The sequence below is a fragment of the Anticarsia gemmatalis genome, chromosome 1 (genome assembly GCF_050436995.1).
Source record: "Anticarsia gemmatalis isolate Benzon Research Colony breed Stoneville strain chromosome 1, ilAntGemm2 primary, whole genome shotgun sequence".
NCBI lineage: Eukaryota > Metazoa > Arthropoda > Insecta > Lepidoptera > Erebidae > Anticarsia > Anticarsia gemmatalis.
Window position 1 is genome coordinate 6,473 of NC_134745.1, and position 23,557 is coordinate 30,029.

General features: G+C 42.8%; 5 protein-coding genes across 10 annotated transcripts; 3 read left to right on the plus strand and 2 right to left on the minus strand.

Moving 5' to 3' along the window:
* Positions 1-204: 204 nt before the first annotated feature.
* Xpac (DNA repair protein complementing XP-A cells homolog Xpac) lies at positions 205-2,554 on the plus strand. Of its 4 annotated transcripts, none has more exons than XM_076130465.1 (4): positions 205-425; positions 726-758; positions 1,552-1,757; positions 1,826-2,554. In XM_076130465.1, exons 3-4 carry the CDS (start codon positions 1,585-1,587, stop codon positions 2,469-2,471), a joined length of 819 nt encoding a protein of 272 aa, XP_075986580.1. In that variant the 5' UTR covers positions 205-425; positions 726-758; positions 1,552-1,584; the 3' UTR covers positions 2,472-2,554. The 4 variants fall into 4 exon arrangements, with proteins under 4 accessions (XP_075986580.1, XP_075986661.1, XP_075986740.1 ...); XM_076130625.1 differs by having other exon boundaries at positions 235-338; XM_076130702.1 differs by having other exon boundaries at positions 241-334.
* Positions 2,555-4,014: 1,460 nt separating this feature from the next.
* LOC142983756 (zinc finger protein 706-like) lies at positions 4,015-5,979 on the minus strand. The gene is made up of 3 exons (XM_076130817.1): positions 5,770-5,979; positions 4,944-5,096; positions 4,015-4,457 (listed from the first exon to the last, which is right to left on the minus strand). The coding sequence occupies exons 2-3, from the start codon at positions 5,085-5,087 to the stop codon at positions 4,368-4,370; spliced, it is 234 nt and encodes a 77-aa protein (XP_075986932.1). The 5' UTR covers positions 5,088-5,096; positions 5,770-5,979; the 3' UTR covers positions 4,015-4,367.
* Positions 5,980-7,158: 1,179 nt separating this feature from the next.
* beg (malonyl-CoA-acyl carrier protein transacylase beg) lies at positions 7,159-10,194 on the plus strand. 2 transcript variants are annotated; one of them, XM_076130346.1, is made up of 4 exons: positions 7,159-7,182; positions 7,595-7,956; positions 9,076-9,502; positions 9,569-10,194. In XM_076130346.1, exons 2-4 carry the CDS (start codon positions 7,601-7,603, stop codon positions 9,962-9,964), a joined length of 1,179 nt encoding a protein of 392 aa, XP_075986461.1. In that variant the 5' UTR covers positions 7,159-7,182; positions 7,595-7,600; the 3' UTR covers positions 9,965-10,194. The 2 variants fall into 2 exon arrangements, with proteins under 2 accessions (XP_075986461.1, XP_075986370.1); XM_076130255.1 differs by lacking the exon at positions 7,159-7,182 and adding an exon at positions 7,250-7,360.
* A 366-nt stretch (positions 10,195-10,560) lies between these two features.
* On the minus strand, positions 10,561-17,159 carry Acadvl (Acyl-CoA dehydrogenase very long chain). 2 transcript variants are annotated; one of them, XM_076131042.1, is made up of 5 exons: positions 17,043-17,159; positions 13,136-13,322; positions 12,593-12,930; positions 12,376-12,517; positions 10,561-11,896 (listed from the first exon to the last, which is right to left on the minus strand). In XM_076131042.1, exons 2-5 carry the CDS (start codon positions 13,310-13,312, stop codon positions 10,766-10,768), a joined length of 1,788 nt encoding a protein of 595 aa, XP_075987157.1. In that variant the 5' UTR covers positions 13,313-13,322; positions 17,043-17,159; the 3' UTR covers positions 10,561-10,765. The 2 variants fall into 2 exon arrangements, with proteins under 2 accessions (XP_075987157.1, XP_075987066.1); XM_076130951.1 differs by lacking the exon at positions 17,043-17,159 and adding an exon at positions 16,767-17,015.
* Positions 17,160-19,480: 2,321 nt separating this feature from the next.
* Positions 19,481-23,530, plus strand: Hydr1 (abhydrolase domain containing Hydr1). Its single transcript, XM_076131158.1, has 3 exons — positions 19,481-19,784; positions 19,924-20,093; positions 20,987-23,530. The coding sequence occupies exons 1-3, from the start codon at positions 19,545-19,547 to the stop codon at positions 21,912-21,914; spliced, it is 1,338 nt and encodes a 445-aa protein (XP_075987273.1). The 5' UTR covers positions 19,481-19,544; the 3' UTR covers positions 21,915-23,530.
* The last annotated feature ends 27 nt before the right edge of the window (positions 23,531-23,557 follow it).

Here is a 23,557-nt window from a genome sequence, read left to right on the forward strand (position 1 = left end):
GGATAGTGAAACCGACAGATTTGCTATAAACATTACAGATAGTAGCAGTGATAGTAATAACAAATTATTATTGGATTAGTTTGTAATCACCTCAATCAAATTTATTTGTTTTTATAATTAAACTATTTCAGTAATAAATCTCGTTCAATTTAATTACGTAACTATTTTTTATGCAACAATACCATGCAACACTGGAACTGTCAGCTTACTGCATCCAGAAGTTTCAAACAATGTCAATGTCAAATTAGCTACCGGCGTTGTGTGGCTAAAATCATTTACTTTTCGTTTCGTCTGATAACCCTCTCGTTTTAGTGCTCATTTACATAGGGAGAAAGTGGGTAATTTAAACTTCAGTCTCCCTTTTGTAGTATACGGAGTCGTGACGTTCATAAATAGAAGTGTTGTAGTGCCTGAAAGTTATACAGGTCAGAATTATTGGACTTTTTGTTTCATATCGGTTATAAATAAATAGAGTGAATGAACGCTTCATTTGTTTATCATTGTTGGAATTACTTTACTAACAAACTGTGTATTAAAATAACGTGTAAAGTACCTGCACTTATTGCATCTCAATGTACTCTACTTTATTATTTGTACTTCTTTAGTATATTTGGAAACTACAGAGTCAGGACACTTAGAAGGCACTTACACACTGGGGACAATCCCTTTTCACTTGATATTCAGGATGTAATGTTATTGTTTATAGAGTGTTCAATGTGTTACAGTTGCGGTTTGTGTTGGCATGGTGAGAGTGGAAGGTAAATTTGATTGCAATATTTTGATGATAAATTTGAGTCAGTGGTACATCCTGCACTCATGGCTTGAGGCTCTGGTTGGTTTCTGTCCTATGACTTAAAAGTTACATTTCATAATTTTTTGATAAAGTTATATTCACACTGGATCAAATGAAATGTGAGAAACATATTGCTGAGCAGAGTTAGACAATTAAATTTGTCATATCATACCCTACAAACTAGATTTCTCTATGTTATACTCTGAAGTAAGAAACTAGCCTGCACAGCTATCATCATGTCAAATTGTAACAAAGCAATCACAATTAAAACAACACACATCTTGTAAAATCATGCATGTTCTACTTTAATTTGTGAAGATTGTGGCATAATATAATAGTATACTGTCAAATTACAGGGTCCCACTGTATTAGCATGGGCTTTGTGATTCTACTTGGAAAATTGCACTATTTCTTTCACAATGTGTATTCATAAGATCTTTTCTCAGTAGGTTGTCTGGATCTATGTGAAGTCACCGAGCAATTTATAGGAACAAGTGTGTGTATAGACTGTGCTCGAGAAAATCACTTATCCTTGCTTATCACAGAAAACGAATTTTCTGTCTCGTGTTTTAACTTGTGTAACACTGAACAAATTGATGTTGATCTCAAATCGCAAGCCAATGCTTTATTAAAACTCGCGGTAGCATGTGTACTGATACACCCTAAAAAAAAAAAAATTGTATTTGGAAACGCGCGTTGAACGTTTGTCGTCCGAACGTAAATGAACGTCTTAGATAAATTTTCCTTTTTTTTTTTAGGGTACAGCTGATCCTCCGTAACCGGACAACACAATGGCGAGCGAAGAGGAGGAGATCGCAGCTCCCGAAGACATCGTCGAGACGACGTCTAACGAGACGCAGACGAACGAGGATTCGCTTACGACCGCACAGCGCGCCCGCATCGAGCGCAACCGCCTGCGAGCGCGGGCCCTGCGCGACGCGCGCCTCGTGCAGCGACCGCCCACGTGAGCATAGCGCCCCCTGCCCCCCCTCCCCCTCGGCCTCGCCTCACTGAGCTCACTGTCGCGTGCAGGGACGGCGGCACGGCGCGCGCCTCCGCGCCCGATACGGGCGGCGGCTTCCTGCCCGAGGAGGACGCGAGCGCCTCGCCGCCGCGGCAGAGCGCGCGCCCCGCGCCCATCGTGGACCCGAGCGAGCGGCCGCGCTGCGAGGAGTGCGGGCGCTCGTTCGCGCAGTCGTACCTGTTCGACTCGTTCGCGCACCCCGTGTGCGACGCGTGCCGCGACGACGCGGACGCCCACGCGCTGCTCACGCGCACCGAGGCCAAGGCGCTGTTCCTGCTCAAGGACTGCGACCTGGACCTGCGCGCGCCGGCGCTGCGCTGCGTGCGGCGCCGCAACCCGCACGGCTCGCGGCTCGGCGACATGCGCCTGTACCTGCGCGCGCAGGTGGAGGCGCGCGCGCTGCTCGTGTGGGGCTCGGAGGAGGCGCTGGAGCGCGAGCGCGAGCGGCGCGACGAGGCGCGCGCGCGCTCCAAGCACAAGCAGACGGCGCGGCGGCTGCGCGCGCTGCGCATGGACGTGCGCTCGAGCCTGTTCGACCGCACGCGCGCCGCGCACGAGCACGACTTCGGCGCCGAGCGCTACGACGCCGCCAGCGACCAGTACGAGCGCACGTGCGCCTCGTGCGGCCACGTCGAGTCCTACGAGAAGATGTAGCCGCGGCTCTCTCCTCGTTGTGACCGATGTGATTTCGATGGACATTACAATACGTTTTGATAATATTAAATTAGTTAAAATTCTGACGTCTGTTTCCATACTAATATTATAACTTTATATGTAGGTGGTGATACTATTTAACTGATTTTGAAAATCCTATAGCACAAAAAGCCTATAGCACTCGGGGATAATGCAGTAGAGAGCTGCATTATCCCCGAGTGCTATAGGCTATAAATTATGTCTATATCGCAGCAAGTCGGAAAAGTGCTTACTTTTGGAAGATTATTTAAGCAAGATAATATTAATCCTTACCAAAATAAATTCATCACCACAAAGTCATGAAAGAGAGAATTTTCTCTTTTTATCAATTTCTTGTGCAGTTTCGGAGAAATCATAAAAATTACTGAAACGCAAAAAAAAAGCTAATACTAAAATGTGATTGAGTGGTTTTTTTCTTTATCCATAGATGATAGTGTCATTTTCCATCACGGTGTTAAAATTCTTCGTGACCCTTTTGGCTTAATTTTTCTATACTAATATTACAAGCATGAAAATTTGGATGGATGTTTGTTATTAAATCACGCTACGACGGGTGAACAAATTTGAATGAAACTTGGCACACAGAAGAAATATGTCCTATAATAAAATCAAGAATACTATTTATCCGGACTCCGGACGGAATCCCTTGGAATATTTTGACGACTACGCGGACGAAGTCGCGGGCAGAAGCTAGTTTACAACAGTTTCTATACAGTCACAGTCCAGCGATCCAGTCCAGTTCTGGATTGCTTACTGGAAAAATGTAAACCAGCACTGGAATGAACTGAAACCAGTAAGCATTCTAGTCCAGTGACTGGATTCGCGGTCTAATATTGAATCCAGTGCTACTGGAATAATGTAGACGGCCAATTCAGTGCCATTCCAGTGCTGACGAAGTACACAAGTGTAGGTTGTTTTCGCGTGCGAATAAAGGATTTTACAACGGTGAAGAATTTATTTCAAGACGCAATTGTAGTTTGTCAGTATATACAGAGAAAACCCGTGTTTATGGTATTTAACATCAGAACATTATAAAAACAAAGCTATGCGCCAAACTGTTTTGCAAAATCTGTGTATTGGTATGAAAATGAAAATTCGCCGATCCAATTTCGCATCCAAATCCGTTCCTTTTTTCTTAGTTCCTTATCAACCTCATTAATAACTTCTTGTAGCAAGAGTGATTGAGCACGCTCGTGCATTGGCTTGAACTTGAATTTATCAACATACGTAGGTACTCGCTACTTGCTGTTAGAATTAAAAACGATTATACAAGTGTCAATAAATGGTGCACTTTTCTATTGTTTTGTGGAGGTTCCTTTTCATTGTGTCATGTCTATGGGATAAATGACGGGTAATGAGTTCGGAAAATATTGATGCCAATACTTACAAATCCAACTAACTTTGAGGTAGGATCGACGCATACTTATTTGGCCAACTATATGTCAATAGCCAAGTGTATGCTTGGTTAAGCAATCTTGGGATATAATGGACAATAAAAAGAAAGTTTCAGTGAGTCACAATATATACATGCAGTACAATATGATAACAGTTGTGATGTGGTGTGACGGTGGAGCGACGGTGGCGGGTGACGTCACTCGCTCCACGTGCGCCGCGCGCGTGGCGAGAGTGGCGGCGTCGACAGCTGCCGGGTGGCGGCCTCCTCGGACAATGCTCCCTGACGAGCCGACTAACACCACAGCTATTCAAGTGAACAATGTATTCAAGTGCTCATCCCATTTGGTAAATATAAAACATAGCGTAAACGTAATGAAATAAACAAATGCTGTTTCAATAAGAAGATATTTTTACAATTCTTAAGAGTTAAATAAATGTTAAATCTAGAGCAAAATTAGAGTGTTAGACTGATTTTAAGTCTTCTGGTAGGTCATTTTTAGGATGTTTATTTTCAAAATGTTGTTTGTAGGTCTTGGGGTCTGGCATCTGAGCCTGAAAATAAAACAGAAATACTATTTATTGTTTTTATAGATTATATGGAAAACCTCAGTACTAGTCTTTATGTGACATGTGTTTGGTGAAATAACATTATATTATTATATTAATAATAACACAATTTGTTAATAACAAGTGTGCAACACTGTAACTTGTAAACATGCTCAATAGTCCTTAGGGGATGTTAAATATAGCAAGCAGCAGAGTTGGTGTTGGTTGACATATTATTATATTACTAGCTGATCCGCAAAACTTCACTTGCGTCTCATAAGAGAGAATGGGTCATATTTTCCACCATTGTTGTAACATTTTTTACTTGTACTCTGCTCCTGTTGGTTTTAGTGTGATTTTATTTAGCCTTTCTTGATAAATGGGCTATCTAACACTGAAATATTTTTTCAAATCGGACCAGTAGTTTCTGAGATTAGTGAGTTCAAACAAACAAACTCTCCAGCTTTATAATATTAGTATATATATACAGACCTTGCACACAGCACACACATGGACGAGAGCTTTCTGTGCAGCTTTTTTCTGGTCTGTGGCACTGTGGCCCTGTTGTTTCTTGAGCTTAGAAGCCTTTTCTGCCGCCTTAGCTTGTGATTGAATTTTTTGTTGTCCCCGAGCCATTCTTTACTCCTAAGCAAAAAACACAATTTACCAGTTAAAAATAATAATAATAATCTGAAATTAGTTTATAACACAGATTTGCTTTGGAATTCCAAAGCAGTCAAGAGAAAATATTGGTTTAGAAAAAACTAAAGTAAAAAGAGTTAATAAATTGAATTCTAGTATTGGCAGTAATATTTAGGACAATGGATTAATTCTTACACCAGTAAATGATTTTCGTATACTTGGGTTAAAGAACCAATATCTCCCTGAGGTAAACCATTTTAGTAACATAGAGGGAAGATACCAAATGATTAAGGCACTAAAACGACACTAGAGTAAGACAAGCATAATAAATAAATAACATATGTGCTTTCTGCTGAACTAATCGGCAATATGAGTAGCTAAAACAGTAATTTCTAGATAAAGACAAGTATTTTTAATAATATATTGTCTTTCGTCATAAAATAGGTTAGCTTCTAAATTCGTCTACGTGAAAGGAAAGTGATTTACAGCAATACCTAGGTGTCATTTTTGAACATGGGTCAAGCGAATCGCGATTACTAAACTCAGTTGAAATCAAATCAATAAAGGAAGCATTTGGTATTGCTAAATGTTGCAAAAATTTAGTCAAAAGTACACAAAAAAGAGGTGAAATGTCAATGCACAAAACAAAACCATATTGACTGGAACATAAGCTCACCGTTATTAAGTATTTAACGATTGCAATTACGATGTCGGAGTGTTTCCACGAACGGAAATGTTCGGTAATTAGCACTGAACTCAATAAGTACCACGCACTTTAGTTTCTACAATGAAAACTTAACGAAAACAGACAAAATGCTAACAGAGATTAATCGGGATGGATGGATGAGTAGGTTGGTTGAATGAGTGAATTGAGTGACTGACTGAGTAAAATGACTGAAAAGAGTGAAACCAAAAAATATGACGAATGAGCGACGACTGAATAGTGACGCACGCAGCTGACTAGTGTGACCACAGAAAACCAACTTTATTTTAAAGGTCATGGCCCATTTAGTGTGAAAACTATACCTACGGCGTACAGAAATGAAATATGGCGGGTATCAAAGACAAATGATTGTACTTTTCAATGGTAACTGGCGCATTATTGTGGCTGATGGGGATCATAAAATAATAACAATAAAAAATTGTAATCTACTGTAATTGAAAACTTAACTTATAACTTGTGGTTTTAGGGAAGAGAAAATAAAATACATGTTTTTTTTAATGTTTATTCAGCTTCATCAATATCTATTACATTGTCCAAGAAAGCAGCAGGTGTATCAATATTTTCTTGATGTCTGGCCCAGGATAAAAAGTATACTACGCTTGCAATATGGGCACAACTTCCTATAGTGCGGCGGCCGTGAATACATGAACAGTAGTATCCCTCGATACTCTCTCGACCATGTCGTGTTGGATTCACCAAAACATAAGTATAATATTGTTTACTCCTGACATGTCGAGACTGAATTCTCCCTCTAATTAATATTTTGTTGTCAACTAACATGCGGTGTCTGTACACTTCTAATGTGTACACTTATACATATTAGATTTGGGGACTGACATAGTACCTATACTTTTTATCCTAATGACATGTTTCCATGGGATAAAATAATTTACCGACGGGCGAAACCGCTTGTGCAGCTAATTATTTCCCAATTTTTAGGGGTCTTCTGAACGATCTCTCCATTGAATATTTTTTTTATTTTTACATATAATGAAAAGTGGGTTATACCTGCATTATTTACCACCATTTTCGTTTATGTACAAAAACATTTTTGAACCGGGTCGGATTATGGGCCATGACCTTTATATCATTCTTTCGACTGCATAAAAAAAACCTAAACTTCTATATGTGTTCGAATAACGACATAATTTGGTACCTACCTAATTAGGTTTCTTGATTTATTTATCCTATAGAAAACTGGAAATAAACTGTAATAAAATTATTAATATCTTATGTATCTGTAAGTAGGTATTCAAGTTACGATCATATTAACCACAACGTCTATCTGAGCCTTACCGCATAAATTTGCGTTTTATTTTATGTGGCCATCCAACAGGCCATGGGTTCTGATTTATTTATATCAAGGTTAGTTGTTAATATATTGTAACCGTGAAACAGCTGCTCAGTACAGCGTTATTGTTGTAGATGTGTAGGTTCATAGTGGACTTAGACTAACATAGAAAGCACTATCTGTTACTGACAGATGACGTGACTTTATGTTAGAACACTCAAAACGTCAGATTCATGTGTCAGATATAAGCAAGTAGGTAAACAAAACATTGTAATAACCTTAAAAACACTGAACTTTACTTTTATTGGTTGGATCTAGATATTTCATCTATGTGACTAGTAAAATAAGAATATTAAAAAAATTATATCAAAATTAGCAAGTTTCTAGTCTGTACTTATAGGTATTGAAATTTTGTTATAGACGGAAGCCGACAATCCGATCCGCTCTATAATCTTATTTTTGCAATCAAACGAATCTTATTAACAGTGAGTAATGCAGCGTGCGTTAAGAGTGTTTCGTCCGCTAACGACGCGACGGGTACAAATGTGCTTCAGTAGCTCTAAATCCGGGATGGATAAAGATAAAAGCCCTCTCCGTCGCCTACTGGACGACTCTAGTTCTTTCGGTGAAGCCGAAGGGGAGGCGAATGATCCGGAGCTGCGTTGGGCGACACAGCCGTACGCGGCACGGCCTCGGCGAGGACCGCCCGCCGCCGAGCGAGTGGAACCGCGGGACACTTCTGTGTTGCTGTTTCCGGGTCAGGGTTCTCAATCTGTCGGCATGGGGCGACGCCTGTTGGAGATTCCAGCCGCCAGAGAACTGTATGAGCTCGCTTCGAGTATAGTGGGGTAAACTAGTTAGTTAATTAATATCAAATACACTTTGACAAGTCACACAAGATTATCTGAATCCCAACTAAACCGAGCTACTATACCCAGTAAGCTAATAAATAAACTTTTACAAAAATTTAACCCATTAATGTCCTACTGGTAGGTAAGGGTCTTCGCTGCGCTTCACTGGCCAAGTGTGAGTTGAGGACTTTGCCTACCTTCAAGAACTGTTGTAAAGAACTTCATGCCTGCAAGTTCTTTACAACATGCAGGTTGCATCACAATGTTTTCCTTCACCATTATAACAAGTGATCATTATTTATGATACCTTCACTCATTACTTTGAAAGTTATTGGTGTGTTGCCTCAGATACAATTACACAAGCATGAGAGACGTAACTTAAGCCAGATGGATATCATGGCCTACAAACATACTTGTATACTTCTAAGTACATACGTATTGTTACATAAATCTGTATGACTACAAAGGGATTAAAAAAATTTATATACAATATTTATCATGATTACCAATGTATTATATTGTACTAGCTGACTCGCACTGCTTTGTTTGCATCACAAAAGAGAAAATAGGTCATAATTTTCCCCATTTTTAAAACATTTTTTAATGGTGCTTCTGCTCCTATTGGTTGTAGCCTGATGTTATATAGTCTATAGCCTTCTTAAATAAATTGGCTATCCAACAGTAAAATATTTTTTTGATTCACACCAGTAGTTCCTGAAATTAATGGGTTCAAACAAACAAACAAAAAGCTACTACTATGATATGCAAATACATTTTATAAATTATATGTAGGTACCGAAGAACTTATTGAATTAAAATTAAAGTGCAGGGAGACCACTATGCAGGCCAAGTACAGGTCCGCACTTAAGCCTTCCTTTCATGGTGCTAAAGAACTCTAGGCAAACAAGGTTTCATCAAGACATTTTCTTAATCAAGTTATTACTATAGGTACTTCTAATATGCACAGAACTTTATAGTTCTCGGTCGACTTCTTCGTAATAATAATCATTCGAATACTCGGCCGTCTAATCGAACCGACCGACTCGACAGTCGCGAGACGCGTCGACGTCTTCGAATCGAACGCGACGTCCGAACGATCGACCTTCTCGGCCGCAGGTGGGACGTGGCGCGCGTGTGCCGCGAGGGCCCCGAGGACGAGCTGGCGCGGCGCTGCCAGACCGCCGTGCTGGTGACCGCGCTGGGCGCGCTGGAGCGCGTGCGCGACGAGCGGCCCGGCGCCGTGGAGCGCGTGCGCGGCGCCGCCGGCTTCTCGCTCGGCGAGATCGCCGCGCTCGTGTTCGCCGACGCGCTGTCGCTCGAGCGCGCGCTGCGCCTCGTCGAGCTGCGCGCCGCCGCCATGAGCGCCGCCAGCGCCGCGCGGCCCGGCGGCATGCTCACCGTGTGGCTGGCGCCCGACGCCGAGCTCAACCACCTGCTGCTGCGCGCGCGCGAGCGCGCGGCCGAGCGCGGCGTGGAGGCGCCCGTGTGCCAGGTCGCCAACTACCTGTACCCCGGCTGCAAGGTGGTCGCCGGCGACGAGGAGGTGAGTGCGGGACCCGTCGCCCGGCGGTGACGGCTGACGCTCGATGACGGTCGGTTTCGTGCGCAGGCGCTGCGGTTCGTGCAGGAGGCGGGCGCGCAGTTCGGCGTGCGGCGCGCGGCGCGCGTGCGCGTGGAGGGCGCGTTCCACACGCCGCTGATGGCGGGCGCGGAGGCGGCGATGCGCGAGGCGCTACGCTCGGTGGAGCTGCGCGCGCCGCGGGTGGCGGTGTGGTGCTGCGCGGAGGCGCGCGTGTACGGTGACGCGGCGGACGTGCGGCGCGGGCTGGCGCGGCACGTGACGCGGCCGGTGCGCTGGGAGCAGACGCTGCAGGCGCTGTACGCGCGGCCGCGGGGCGAGGGCTTCCCGCTGACGCTGACGCTGGGGCCGGGCGCGGCGCTGCGCTCCACGCTGCGGCAGGTGAACGCGCGCGCCTGGGACTCGTCCCTGCAGATCGACGTGTAGCGTTCGGCGATCACGCTCACCCGTGCTCGCTCACTATATTGTCGTTGCGTTTATGTCGGCGTCAGGTCGGCCCCACTATCGAGTGGCTCATTGTTAACATGTACATTTTGTAATAAACTGATATCGCGTTCGCAGGATCGATAGCTTCGTCTAAAAATGGTTTTGTATATAGTATAGGATAAGAATAGAGTAGATTTCCAAGTTTTGTACAAATAAATGAGTATAACAAACAGTGTATTGTTATTGTAATCAGTATTGGTACAGGAGGGCGCCCGCCACTTCATCCTCAAGTGCCCGAAGTGAGCACAAGAAAAGACTGTGATCATATCGTGACTATTTTACCATGACATATTCATAATCCTTTCATGACGAATAGTGTTCACACAGGGCTCATTAAAAAAACACACACATGTCAGGGTCTAAAACCATCAAATGCTCATACAATAAAGGAGGAAATCTAAAAAAAAATTTTGTTTTTGAATGTTTTTTTTTAATCTGCGCTTTTCTACTAATCAAACCACAAAAATGCGTTTAGCATTATAATACAATGATCTATTAAAATTATAGGTAAAGTTGGTGAAAATAATACTGCATAATTACAACGTATCGTATTCAAGTTTATTAAATCCTAAGTTTTTATAAGTTACGCATTCGCTTCTCTCTCGACGCTTAACATAACGAGTGGCTTAGACGACTATAAACAACTCTCATGCAACAATATACTGTTCGGTCGTCGTGACACGACGCAGGGCGCTGCTCGCTGCTCGCTCGTCCGCCGCGGGCGGGTCGGTCCGCGGCGCGCTACAGGTTGAGCGGGTTGGGCGTGGCCTGGCCGCCCGCCGCCGCCACGCTGGCGCCCAGCTCGCCCAGGCGCTTGAACTGGCGCAGCGAGCGCGGGTCGCGCGTGGCGCTGAGCGAGTGCGGCATGCGGGTCACGCACTCCTCGGCCCACGCCTCGGCCAGGCGCAGCTCCTGCGGCGCCGACTCCAGGCGCAGGCGCGCGGCGCGGGAGGCGCGCGACAGCACGCAGGCGGCCGTGTAGGCGTCGATGGCGGACGACGCCAGGCGGTTGAGCACGAACTGCTCGTCCACGATGCCGCGCCCGTGGCGCACCAGCGCCGCCTCCACGCAGCGCCCGTGCTCGGCCACCAGCTTGCCGAGCTCGGCGCCCAGCGTGCGCAGCTCGGGCGCCAGCAGCGGCGCCAGGTCGGGGCCCCGCGCGAGCCCCACGGCGGCCGAGGCGCGGCGCCCGGCCTCGCTGAAGATGAGGCCGAGGTGCGCCGTGGGGTTCTTGAAGGCGCGCTGCAGCTCCTGCAGGTGCGAGCCGGCGAACTGGATGCCGGTGAGCGCCACGAACAGGCGCAGGATGTCGTTGGTGCCCTCGAAGATGCGGAAGATGCGCAGGTCGCGCAGCACGCGCTCGAGCCCCGTGGCCTTCATGAAGCCCATGCCGCCCAGGATCTGGATGGCCTCGTCCACGACGGTCCACGCCGAGTCGGACGCGAACACCTTGGAGATGGCGGCCTCGAGGTGGTAGTCCTGCGCGCCCGTGTCCATGTTGCCGCTCACCATGTAGGCCAGCGACTCGGTGGTGTACTGCAGCATGCACATGCGCGCCAGCTTCTCCTGCACGGCGCCGAACTCGGCCAGCTTCTTGCCGAACTGCACGCGGGTGGCGGCGTGCTCGGCCGCCTGGCGGATGGCGGCCCGCTGCGTGCCGGCCAGCGCCGCCGCCATGCCGAAGCGCCCGTTGTTGAGGATGTTCATGGCCACCTTGAACCCGTTGCCGATGCCGCCCAGCACGTTCTCCACGGGGATCTTCACGTCCTCGTAGTACACCTCGGTGGTGTTGGAGCACTTGATGCCCATCTTGTTCTCCGGCGGGCCGGACGACACGCCGCCGAACGCCCGCTCCACGATGAAAGCGGTCACCTGTACACACACAATTCCTACTTTACGGGTGCTGATTCAACTTAAATCAACTCTTCATCATCATCATTGAGTACAGCATTCCGTAGCTGCATGTAAATTTAAAGACAATTACTTTGAAATCCATAATAACCGTGTATAAATCATTGGTTTATTATAATCATTTATTTTATTTTTTTACTTCCGTCAGTCAGCTTGCAGTCATGACCAATTAAAGATAAAATGCATTTTCACGGCAATTGCCATATAAATGATACATGATAAACATTCCAAGTGAACTGTAGACACTATGGATTTATGTAGTCTGGCGCAAGCCCGCGACAGCTCGGCGCGGCTGTCGTCTCTTCTTACCCATGAAGTTAGGGAGTATGATGATAAGTAACTAACATGATTAGTATACTGAAATGTGTACTGAAATCTATTACCAGACTAAAAGCATCAACAGTGACCAACAAAAGTTTCCAAGTATGATTAGTATATACCTTATCGACCGTCTTGCCATCCTTCTCTATGGGGGTCTGGGCGAACACGGTCATTATCTCTGCGATGCCTCCGTTACTGATCCAGATCTTGGAGCCGTTCAGGACGAAGTGCTTGCCATCAGGCGACAGCACGGCGCGCGACCTGCAACACGTTTCAACCGTCAGTCCGCATCAGTCCGCAATCGTCGGTCACTGGACCCGCTCCCGCGACACTCACTTGATGGAGCCCGCGTCGGAGCCCGACGACGGCTCGGTGAGGCAGAAGGCGGCGTACTCCCCGCCCGTGACGCGCGGCAAGTACTTGGACTTCTGCTCCGGCGTGCCGAACAGCAGGATGCCCTTGAAGCCGATGGACTGATGCGCGCCCAGCGTGATGCCCACGCCCAGGTCGTGCGCGCCCACCACCTCCACCAGGCGCGCGTACTGCGTGTTGGACAACCCGAGGCCGCCGAGCTCGGCCGGCACCTGCAGCCCGAAGGCTCCCAGCTCCCACAACCCTGCCACCGTCCCCGCTTCGATCTGAGAATCTGCATCATTTTTCGCGGGATCGTTCACCTATAGCAAACATGCAAATTAATTCTTCAATTGGGTAACTCATTTATGCTTCGAAATAAAGTTGGGAGCAATTTCCTTACCTGATGCTCCCCGTCATTTATAAAGAATGCAGCGCAACGCAACGCGAATGATTTGTTGTGATAACATTTTCAAATTTAACATGGATATAAAAATGTGTAAACGTTGTGATGGACGCGACGCTAACCTCTTGGAAGAACTTTTCGACGGGTGGCACGAGTTCCTGCAGCATCTGGCGCTGGTCGTCGGAGAGCGCCTCGGGGAAGGGGAACACCTGCGCGGGCTCGAAGTGGCCGCGGAACAGGTTGAGCGTGAAGGAGGCGCTGTGGCGCGGCCCGGCGCGCGCCGCCGCCTTCGACGCCATGCATCGTGCGCTATGCGTAACACAGAACACTTTTTTATTATTATATATTTGCACACTCTCTCTTGCTCTCATTTGGGGATACCATTTGTTAATTAAATAACTCACGAATAATACTCAGAAGACACACACAGAAGTATAAATTATGTATTTCTTTTGTTTTGTATTGATAATTATTATTATTTGTTCATACGTCTGTTTCGTATCTCGGGACTACAGTCCCGGACATTCGAAAGGCGTGCGTGGGGCCCAAGCCAACACGTAGAGCTAGGCCCTTTTAGAAGACTTTAATTTTCAACTTTGTATACGACTAGCTTCCGCCGCGCGACTTATTCCGCGCGAAAAAGTTTTCCGTTGTAAAAAGTATCCTATGTGTGAATGTAGGTTAATTTCAGTTCATACTGTCGAATTCTAAGAAGAATTATAAAAACTTTCACCCCCTATTTTATCCTCTTAGGGGTGGAATTTATCAAAGTCCTTTCTCAGACAACGCCTACGTCATAGTAGCTTTATGCATGCAAAGTCTCAGCTGGGTCAGTCTAAAATTGTCAAAATTTCATACAAACTTTAATTCCCTATTTTATTCCATTCTGGTAGAATTTATTTAAATTCTTACTTAGAGGATGCCTACATCGTAACATCTATGAGTTTTATATATTACTAGCGGACCCGACAGACGTTGTCCTGTCTACACGTCTTTAATTTGCAATAAATAATTAAAAAAACACTGTCCAGCGGACAAAATTGTGAATCTAAACCATTCTCAGATCCCTTTGAACACACACAAAAAATTTCATCAAAATCGGTCCAGTCGTTTCAGAGAAGTTCAGTGACATACACACTTACAGAAGAATTATATATATAAAGATTATAATAAGTATACCTATACATTATTTTTATTATTAATGAACTATAAAATAAATTTAAAAAAAAACTATAAACCTTTAAATTAAATAAATACCTACTTAGTAGTAGACAGCATTTAACCTTGGTCTTATGGATTTCTCATTACCATCAGCTGAGAACAGCTTATGAAACCATTGCCAAGATATCGATATGAGTCACTGGTGAGTATGTGGCAATATCCAAAACCAAAATCAAATAATTTATTTATTTAGGTCAAATGTATACACTTATGAGAGTCAATGATACAGAGAGTGAATTTACCTCCAGTTTAGAATGTAAGGCCAATGAGAAGGGCTGGCAAGAAACTCCTGGCTACTCTTTTTAATTGCCAAATGATTTTAAAAATATTTCTATTATGTATAAAATCAATCATTGATGATGTAAGGAGCAACCAATACTACCAAATACACTTTGGTCATAACATTAATAAAATCATTCTATTAAGGTGCTAGTAAACAAGAAATCAAATACTATTGGATGCCAGATGGGATCATCTTATCACTTACATAATATTAGTATTGAAATCATAAGAGGCATTCGGTTCCAGATCCAGTTTTCACAACATTTTTACACTCATATTAATCAAAGCATGGTGATGTATATCCTAGTAGTTGATCAATGCTAAGTGTTCTATCCATACTTCCATACTAATATTATAAATGCGAAAGTAACTCTGTCTGTCTGTCTGTCTGTCTGTCTGTCTGTCTGTCTGTCTGTCTGTCTGTCTGCTACTCAATCACGCCTAAACTACTGAACCAATTTGCATGAAATTTGGTATGGAGATATTTTGATACCCGAGAAAGGACATAGGCTACTTTTTACCCCGGGAAAATGACGCATTTCCCGGGAAAATTCAAGTAGCGAACTAAGTCGTGAATAGTCAATATTATAATGACATTGAAATAACAAAATTCCGTTGTCATGGCAACTGTTTTAATGGCGGATATGCCTTAGCGCGACTTCGTTATATTAAGAGATATAAATAATTTTGAGAATATTTTTCGTGAAAAAAAAACAAATTTTATATCATCACGCTACGACCAATAGGAGCAGAGTAACAGTAAAAAGTGTTTCAAAAACGAGGAAAATTCTGACCCATTCTCTCTTATATGACGCAAGCGAAGTTGCGCGGGTCAGCTAGTGACAAATAAATCATCAGGTTCATTTTCTATGGAAGAAACTCTTTTGCAATCATATCAATTCAATAGTTCCTGAAATCAGCACATTCAATCAAACCAACTTTTCAGCATTATATTTTATAGATTGGTTTAGATTTTAGAAAAAGAACTGAAAGTCAGTTTAAATTAAATAATTTATAAACAACATAGACCATAAATAAGAGATTAAAAAGTATTGCAACTGATTTCACATAAAACTATAACCAGGAAAGTCAATTGACTATTTGATTAATAATTATAATAATTGTTGAGCTGTGTTGTATTTATTTATATCTAAAGACATAATTGTATATATAGTTTTAATTTTAATAATTTAATGTAAATATTTAGTTTTATAAGTTTTGTACTGTATAATATGTAATAAAATTCTATTGTTAGATTAATTGATAATATTAATAAATTTTAATGAAAAATAAAGTTTTACCAAAAGTCTAAAAGACATAATTATTTTGTTTATAAAAGATCAACATACCTCACCCTTTACAACACTACATACCTAGTAATAATAATAATGTCCTCCTAGCCGATATACGGCTACGGTGGTCAGTTTCATTGAAACTGGCCATCTGTGCAGGACTTTGTTTATGGTGTCCAAGTGTGTGCACAATACACAGGTACACTCTCTATTCCATCACTCCCATAGTTTGGTGGGACGGATAACCGACACAACCAGTGAGAGGTCAGACGCAGGACCGCACAATTTTTTTTTACAAAATATATAGGTCATATTATTATAGACACTGAAGAATCCAAGGAGAAGGACAACTAGTCTGGATACTTTCAGATGGATGATTTAGACTACACTAGACCCAGAGCTGCCCATGCTCAAAATAAGTTAATTACAAAGGTTCTGCCTTTCAATATTGATAACCATTGAAAGCCAGCATCTGCTACTTCCATGGAAGGTGATTTAATTATCAGCATTCAGCAGGGTTCTTTGTGCAAAAATCTTAAAAATTAAGTAGGTATATGCACCAATTCAAAATAATCAAAATGTGATGATTGAATATTTATTGTAACAAAATTGTTATGCAATACTTTTCATTAGAAAAAGATTTGTATGATTATGCCGTTTTCTAGGGAGCAGTAGAGTGTAATACTAAATAAGACAGCAACTTTTTTAAACCATAAGTAATACATTGATGTGCTGAACTGCTGAACGAATAGGTTACAGTTAAATAAAACACTGTTAGAGTGTGAAATAACACGTCACAACAAAAGCTAATGTGAGATGATTTTTAATCATAATGTCTATTATTGAGGTTGCGGTACAAAGTCCAAGGTGATAATGAACTTGGACTATGGAACTACAAGGTGGTGTCTCAGAGAGTTTTATGACCTCTTTACACAGTTTTACAAATAATTACAATTACCTGTGCAGCGAAGGCGACTTTCCCGCTATGCAACGATTTGCACACGTTAACAACTTAGCACCCTTCATTTTGTGTAAATAAACAGTAAAGTTGTGATTTATTTTAAAACACGTAAAAGTTATAATAAAAATTTAAAAGCTCATTTTATGGTAAAAAGGAACTATAAAAAATAAACACTGATTACAAAAATAAATTAATCTACTATGTACACGATTAACGTATGTCCTAACTCAACAAACAAGTTGTACTAAAAAATATTGTTAAAATTCCACTTACATTGGCGCGCGTTACGGGTTTTATCAAGCGTTTCTTTGAAACTAAGCTTATGATTTTCCTTATCTCGCTCTACCACACTGATGTTTGTATGGCTCTCTCTAACATTTTCATGTACTTCTACATGCTCACTGATTCGCAAATGCATATGTACCTAGTCACAGTGTTACGGATAAGATTGACATATAGGTACCTACCTACTTATTATAATTTTATCAAACAGCTGAGAAGAAGTTACACGGAATACCAATTTTTTTATGACTTCTAAAAAAGTCAGAAGCGTGATCTTCCAAAATGTATAGGGAAACATTATCTGCTTAATGGAAACAATAGGTTTGTAATAGGTAGGTACCTATTAACAATCAAAATTAAATATAGATCAGATACAAAATAAAAGCTCGATTTTGTGTTGGTATGTAGGTACCTATATCGAAATATTTGTAATAATTCACAGTATAGATAAGATCAGATTTATATTGGAGATATTAGATTAATACTTTTGAAATCGAGTTTATATGTTGCCCTGACTAAAGCTATACCTACAACAAATAAAAGTCACGTTGCATATTTGTGACCATATATTTTGAGGTCTACTTTGATGTTCATAAATATTTTTTATCGACTTTGGATTATTTTTGGATATTCTTCTTTATCCATAACTAAAACTAAGTACCTAGGTTATCTTCATTCATCCATCTTAACTCAATGGAGAATGTTACCTAATTTTGATTTTTAGCACTCCATATTCTCGTTTAAAAATAAAAAATACTGGTGAAAGAATTACTTCGATACGTCAATTAGTTTTCGATTTATAAGTAAAAAAAGTTGCAACCGCACGACGCTAGCTCTCGGTGACGGTGTGACGTCACTCTACACTTGCTTAGTCTGGCTCACACAGTCGCTTGCGGTCGCGCGCTCGGTGCGTTGAAATTATTCCTAAATACTTTAAAAATGTTCAATTCAAATACTAGGAAATTATATGTTGTGCCTAAATGTAATTTAATATTATGTAGGTAAGTACATAAGTAATAATAAATAACTTCATCTTATAATGAAACAATTTCTAACCGGATTGATCGCGAGTTTACTGATTTTACTGTGGCAGGAAAAATGTAAAATCGATAAGTATGCGATTATTTCGGTTAAAAACTGTTTCATTAAAATATGCAGTGATCGTAAATATCTAACATTATTACTTATTATACCTATGTATAATATACTAGAAGCCGCCTACGACTTCGTCCGCATGGAAACCCTTCCCGCGTAAATCCCGATCCTTCGGGAACTCGAGGATAAAAAGTAGTCTATTTAAGTAGTGTTATTCTGGGTCTTCAGCTATATATCAAACTAGTTGACCCGCGCAACTTCGCTTGCGTCACATAAGAAACAATGGGTCATTATTTTCCCCATTTTTGTAACATTTTTTATTCGTACTCTGCTCCTTTTGGTCGTAGCGTGATGATATATAGCCTATAACCTTCCTCAATAAATGGGCTATCTAACACTGAAAGAATTTTTCAAATCGGTCCAGTAGTTCCTGAGATTAACGCGTTCAAACAAACAAACTCTTCAGCTTTATAATATTACGGAACCGATTACGATGAAATCTATATTAGTATTAGTATAGATTTCATCGTAATCGGTTCCGTCAAATTTGCGTGAAAGAGTAACAAACATCCATACATACTTACATACCTACATACTTACATACATACATACGTATGTACATACATACGTACATACATACATACATATACAAACATACGTACATACATACATACGTACATACATACATACATACGTACGTACACACATACGTACATACATACATACATACATACAATGACATATGTATGTCATTGTATGTATTACTTATGTACTTATGTATGTACATATGTACATTCTCACAAACTTTCAAATTTATAATATGAAGTAGGATTTCGGAAGCAACAAATAACAAAACCTCTATTTGTTTCACAAATAATTCGCAACCATTATTCCATTTATTTTAGGTAGATTATCCGATTGCCCTTATTAAAATCCTTTATCTATTTTATTAATCGAATAGTATTTACTATTATTATAAGGTATTTTATACATAAGCGGACGAAAACACAACAAAATACTACGCAAGCTATTACACCTGCAACAACGATTGGCGACTTAATACTAAGCGGGACGCGGCCCGCGCGGCACGGTAATGTAGTATGACGTCACAGCCGCTCACGCGGCTGTTAGCGGGACTCGATATTTTTCGAAACTTTGAATGCTTATAAAATAAAAACTATTTGGTATTTTTGACTAAAACAAAAACTAGTTTATATGTATACATACAGGCTATACTGTGTCAAAATTTCAAGCGATTTGGCATACCTAGTAACATTCTCCATTCCTAAAGTAAGTTTAGGTAAGAGCATCAACGACAACGCAACGTCGCGTCGCAACGTAATTGTCAACTGTCAGGCACTGTCGCACTGTCAGCCGACAGCTGTCAATGTCGTTATAATGACAGAAGTGACAACACATATAGAGAACAGTCAGTCAAGTCAACATTGGAGTACTTTGGAATACAATATTTGTATTCTTGACGTAGTTTTTATTTTATTTTCGATTTATTTTCTTGTTTATGTAATACTAATCATGTTAGGTATTTTTATGTACATATTTGAAATAAAAAAAGAATTACTGGTGGGGTTTTCACTATCAATATTGTACATAACCTATTATCTAGTGGAAGTGGTCAAGGTAAAAATCATTATGTTATCATTGTAGAAAGCTCAATAACAGAGTAGCAGAGGCGTAGAATTAGTTTGGCATTACATGAATCATGCGGCAATACGGTAACAAGTATGTAAATGATAATTGCCGGTGTTTGTGATTGCAGAAGCCGATACTGATATGTCGTGAGAGCGAGTTTCGTCAGTTCCTGGAGGAGAACGTGCCTGTACTGAGCGAGCACTACTGGCCTACGCCGTGGTGCGTCGAGTCGCGGCTGCAGACGGTCCTGGGCTCGGTATTACGCTCGCGCCTACTGCCGCCCGTCAAGTATCGGCGGTACAAAGTTCACACTATACATACAACACTCATGTGCTAAATTACTTATTTACTACATTTTACTGACTATTTGTGTGTAGTACAATACATAATACAATCTATATCTCCAGCCATTAGCTGCTGTAGTTACTGCTGCATTACAGACAGGTGTAGTGTACTAAATAAGGTTTTTCTTTTTGAATTAGCTTGCGTGGGTAACTTCTGAACCACTGTTAAAACATTCCTAATATACCTATAACACATTTAAATCTGCCTGTAGCTTTGCTATTTTTAGCTATTAAGTTTGGTAAAAAAGGCCATATATTAAACATGGAACCAACCATCCAGGACAAAAATGCCATGCCTGATCATTGGCTATTTACATAAATACAAAACAGCATTTGGCTGTGTTTATAACTGTGTTATGAACTTGACAACTGGAAAATTGTATTATTTGAAAAACATACTGACAATATTATTACCTACCATAATTTGAACTTAGAAACTATGAATGCTTAGGTCAATATTCACACTGGAGAGTTTTTAAGGTACTTCTCCATTCATACATCAGAAGAAGGTTACCGGGGTTGCTTTTTACCTCATAACCTGGCTTTTCCCACCCAAAAAGTCAGTCATCTGAAATAATTTTCAGTCTGCAAATTTAATTTATAATAGCAATATTTCAATGAATGTTTGAATATAGCATCATTTAAATGAATGTTTGAATATAGCAACACTTTGGTGTTTCTTGCATATATTTTTTGCCTTCAGTCAGCCTGTTGTTACTACTACGCCACTTATGATTGTTACTAGTATATCGTGATATGACATTTATTATTTTATTTTGTTATCAGCACTAAGTAATATTATATCAGTATCGTTGGATAGATATCGATAAGTGTATCGTGTCGTAGTGAGGTGCTGCGGCTGTCGGACGGCGGGCAGGTGGCGCTGGACTGGGTGGAGGGCGCGGAGGGCGCGGAGGAGCGGCCGCGCGCCGTGCTGCTGGTGCTGCCGGGGCTCACGGGCAGCGCCGACGCCGACTACGTGCGCTGCCTGGCGGCGGCGGCGGGCGCCCTGCGCGCGCGCTGCGTGGTGTTCAACAACCGCGGGCTGGGCGGCCTGCCGCTCACCACGCCGCGCCTGTACTGCGCCGTGAGCCACAGCGACCTGGCCGAGGTGGTCCGCGCCGTGCGCGCCGCCAGCGGCGACGTGCCGCTGCTGGCGGCCGGCGTGTCGCTGGGCGGGCTCATCCTGGGCCACTACCTGGCCGAGCACGGCGAGCGCGCGCTCGTGCACGCCGCGCTCGTGGTGTCGTCGCCGCTGGACGTGGTGAAGGGCTCGGAGTGCATGGAGCGGCCGCCCTTCAACGCGCTGCTGTCGTACCACATGGCGCGCAACCTGCGCAACACGGTGCGCGCGCACTCGCCGCTGCGCGAGGGCCCGTGGGACTGGCGCGGCGTGGACGCGGCGCGCTCGGTGCGCGAGTTCGACGCGGCCTTCACCACCAAGCACTTCGGCTTCGACTCGGTGGCGGCGTACTACCGCGCCGCGTCGCTGCGGGACAAGCTGGGCCGCGTGCGGGTGCCGCTGCTGTGCCTGTGCGCGGCCGACGACCCGTTCCAGCCGCTGGCCGCCATCCCCGTGGCCGAGGCGGAGGCGGCGGGGCGCGGCGGGCGGCGCGTGGCGCTGGCCGTGACGGCGCGCGGCGGCCACATCGGCTTCCTGGAGGGCTGGTGGCCGGCGCGCGCGGCGCACTCGCAGTACATCGCGCGCCTCACCGCGCAGTACTTCGCGGCGCTGCTCACGCAGCCCGCGCGCCTGCACCGGCCCGCCTGCTGACACGCGCCCCCTCCGCCTCCCCCCGCCCCCCTCGCCGCTCCCACATATCCCGAGCTATTTCGATACACTGTGATTTAACCGTACGATAGAGATATTTAAGTTGATAGTCGTATTGAGGTCGCATAATATATTTATATGACGTCACGGGCACGCGTTCTAGTTACGTAATGTTGTATGGTTTGAGACACGCGGACTTGGACGACCCCGTCCGTGTATGTGGGCCTTAATAGTTGTTAATGTTATATACGTGTTACATTTGTTGCATTTCAGATTATTTATTCTTTAATTTTACACTGTAAGCGTTCGTCGGCGGTTCATGGGACCGCGTGATAGGAGACGCGGCTATTTTCATATTATACCTGATTGTTGATATTTATAATTAATGTTTTCAAAAATTTATAGTTCAAAAATTTAATGAAAAAGTAGTACGCTTACAAGAATGTCCATTTCGTGATTTAAATATGCACGTAGGTAGAGTATTGAGCGTGATCGTCGAGAGTCGCGAGCCACCGACGATCGCACAGACAGATCAGTACGCGCTCGCTTCACTTTGCCATTAGGCATGCATGAGCTTGTGCATATAAACTACATCGCCGACCTAAAATATCATTGTGTATAAGGTATACAATAATTATTATACTAATATTTGACGGAATCCGTTTTGGGACGTCTGACCTAATAATTGTGATAATAATAAGAATATAGCACTAATCCTGCACCAGGCTTATAATAAACTTAAGGTACTATATTAGTTGTTCCGCGCGCGCTCGGAACGTTTTGTTATGTTGCATTCAGTGCGTGTGCGTGTGCGTGTAACTTAGTTACTGCACTACCGCCCTACCGCACTGTGCAGCAATGTTGAACGAGAGACATTATTTATACATTGTATATTATTATGATGACACGTTGAATATGTTTAAGATTATATTTATAGTTGACAGAGATTGAGATATGTTTAATTATTATCAGTATCATAGAGTATTTTGTTTATATCTTTTTATTATTATGGTATTATACGGTATGGTAGTACCTACGTATTGGAAGTTGAGAACTGACAACAATCAAGTTGCCATAGTATCAACTTATAATAGCATCGTATAATAAGAACTTTGCACGCGAAAAATGGAAAATGGAATGCGCGTAAAATGGAAATCGGGCAGATGGTCAGTTCTCGACCGGCAATACGGCGTGCTAAGTTTATGCCGATCTTCGAATCTGTTCAGAGCGAGAGATTACCGATTCCTAAAATTGAGTCGTCGATAATGTGTCAGAGCAGAATTTGAATATCGTTAGTTATATTATAGAATTAATCGATTTTAACATTTCCGTTTGAAGTAGGCATTTGGACGGTATCGATATATCGTGTCATTACGTGAGTCACGCATTAAGCTAACGATCAGTACAATGCGAGTGAGCGAATGGGTAAAGCGGGCTCGCGCCGAACCGCCGCGCTCGGGGAGAAAGATGTCGAGATTGTGATTTATTTAGAATTTATTATAACACAACATATATCACTATGTACACGACTCATCGCTACGCGTAGTTAGAATACAACGAAACGAAACACTGTTTTTTATAAAATGAGATATTACAAATATACATAATTATCTTAAAAATGCATTAGTTTCAATGAAGTCCACCGC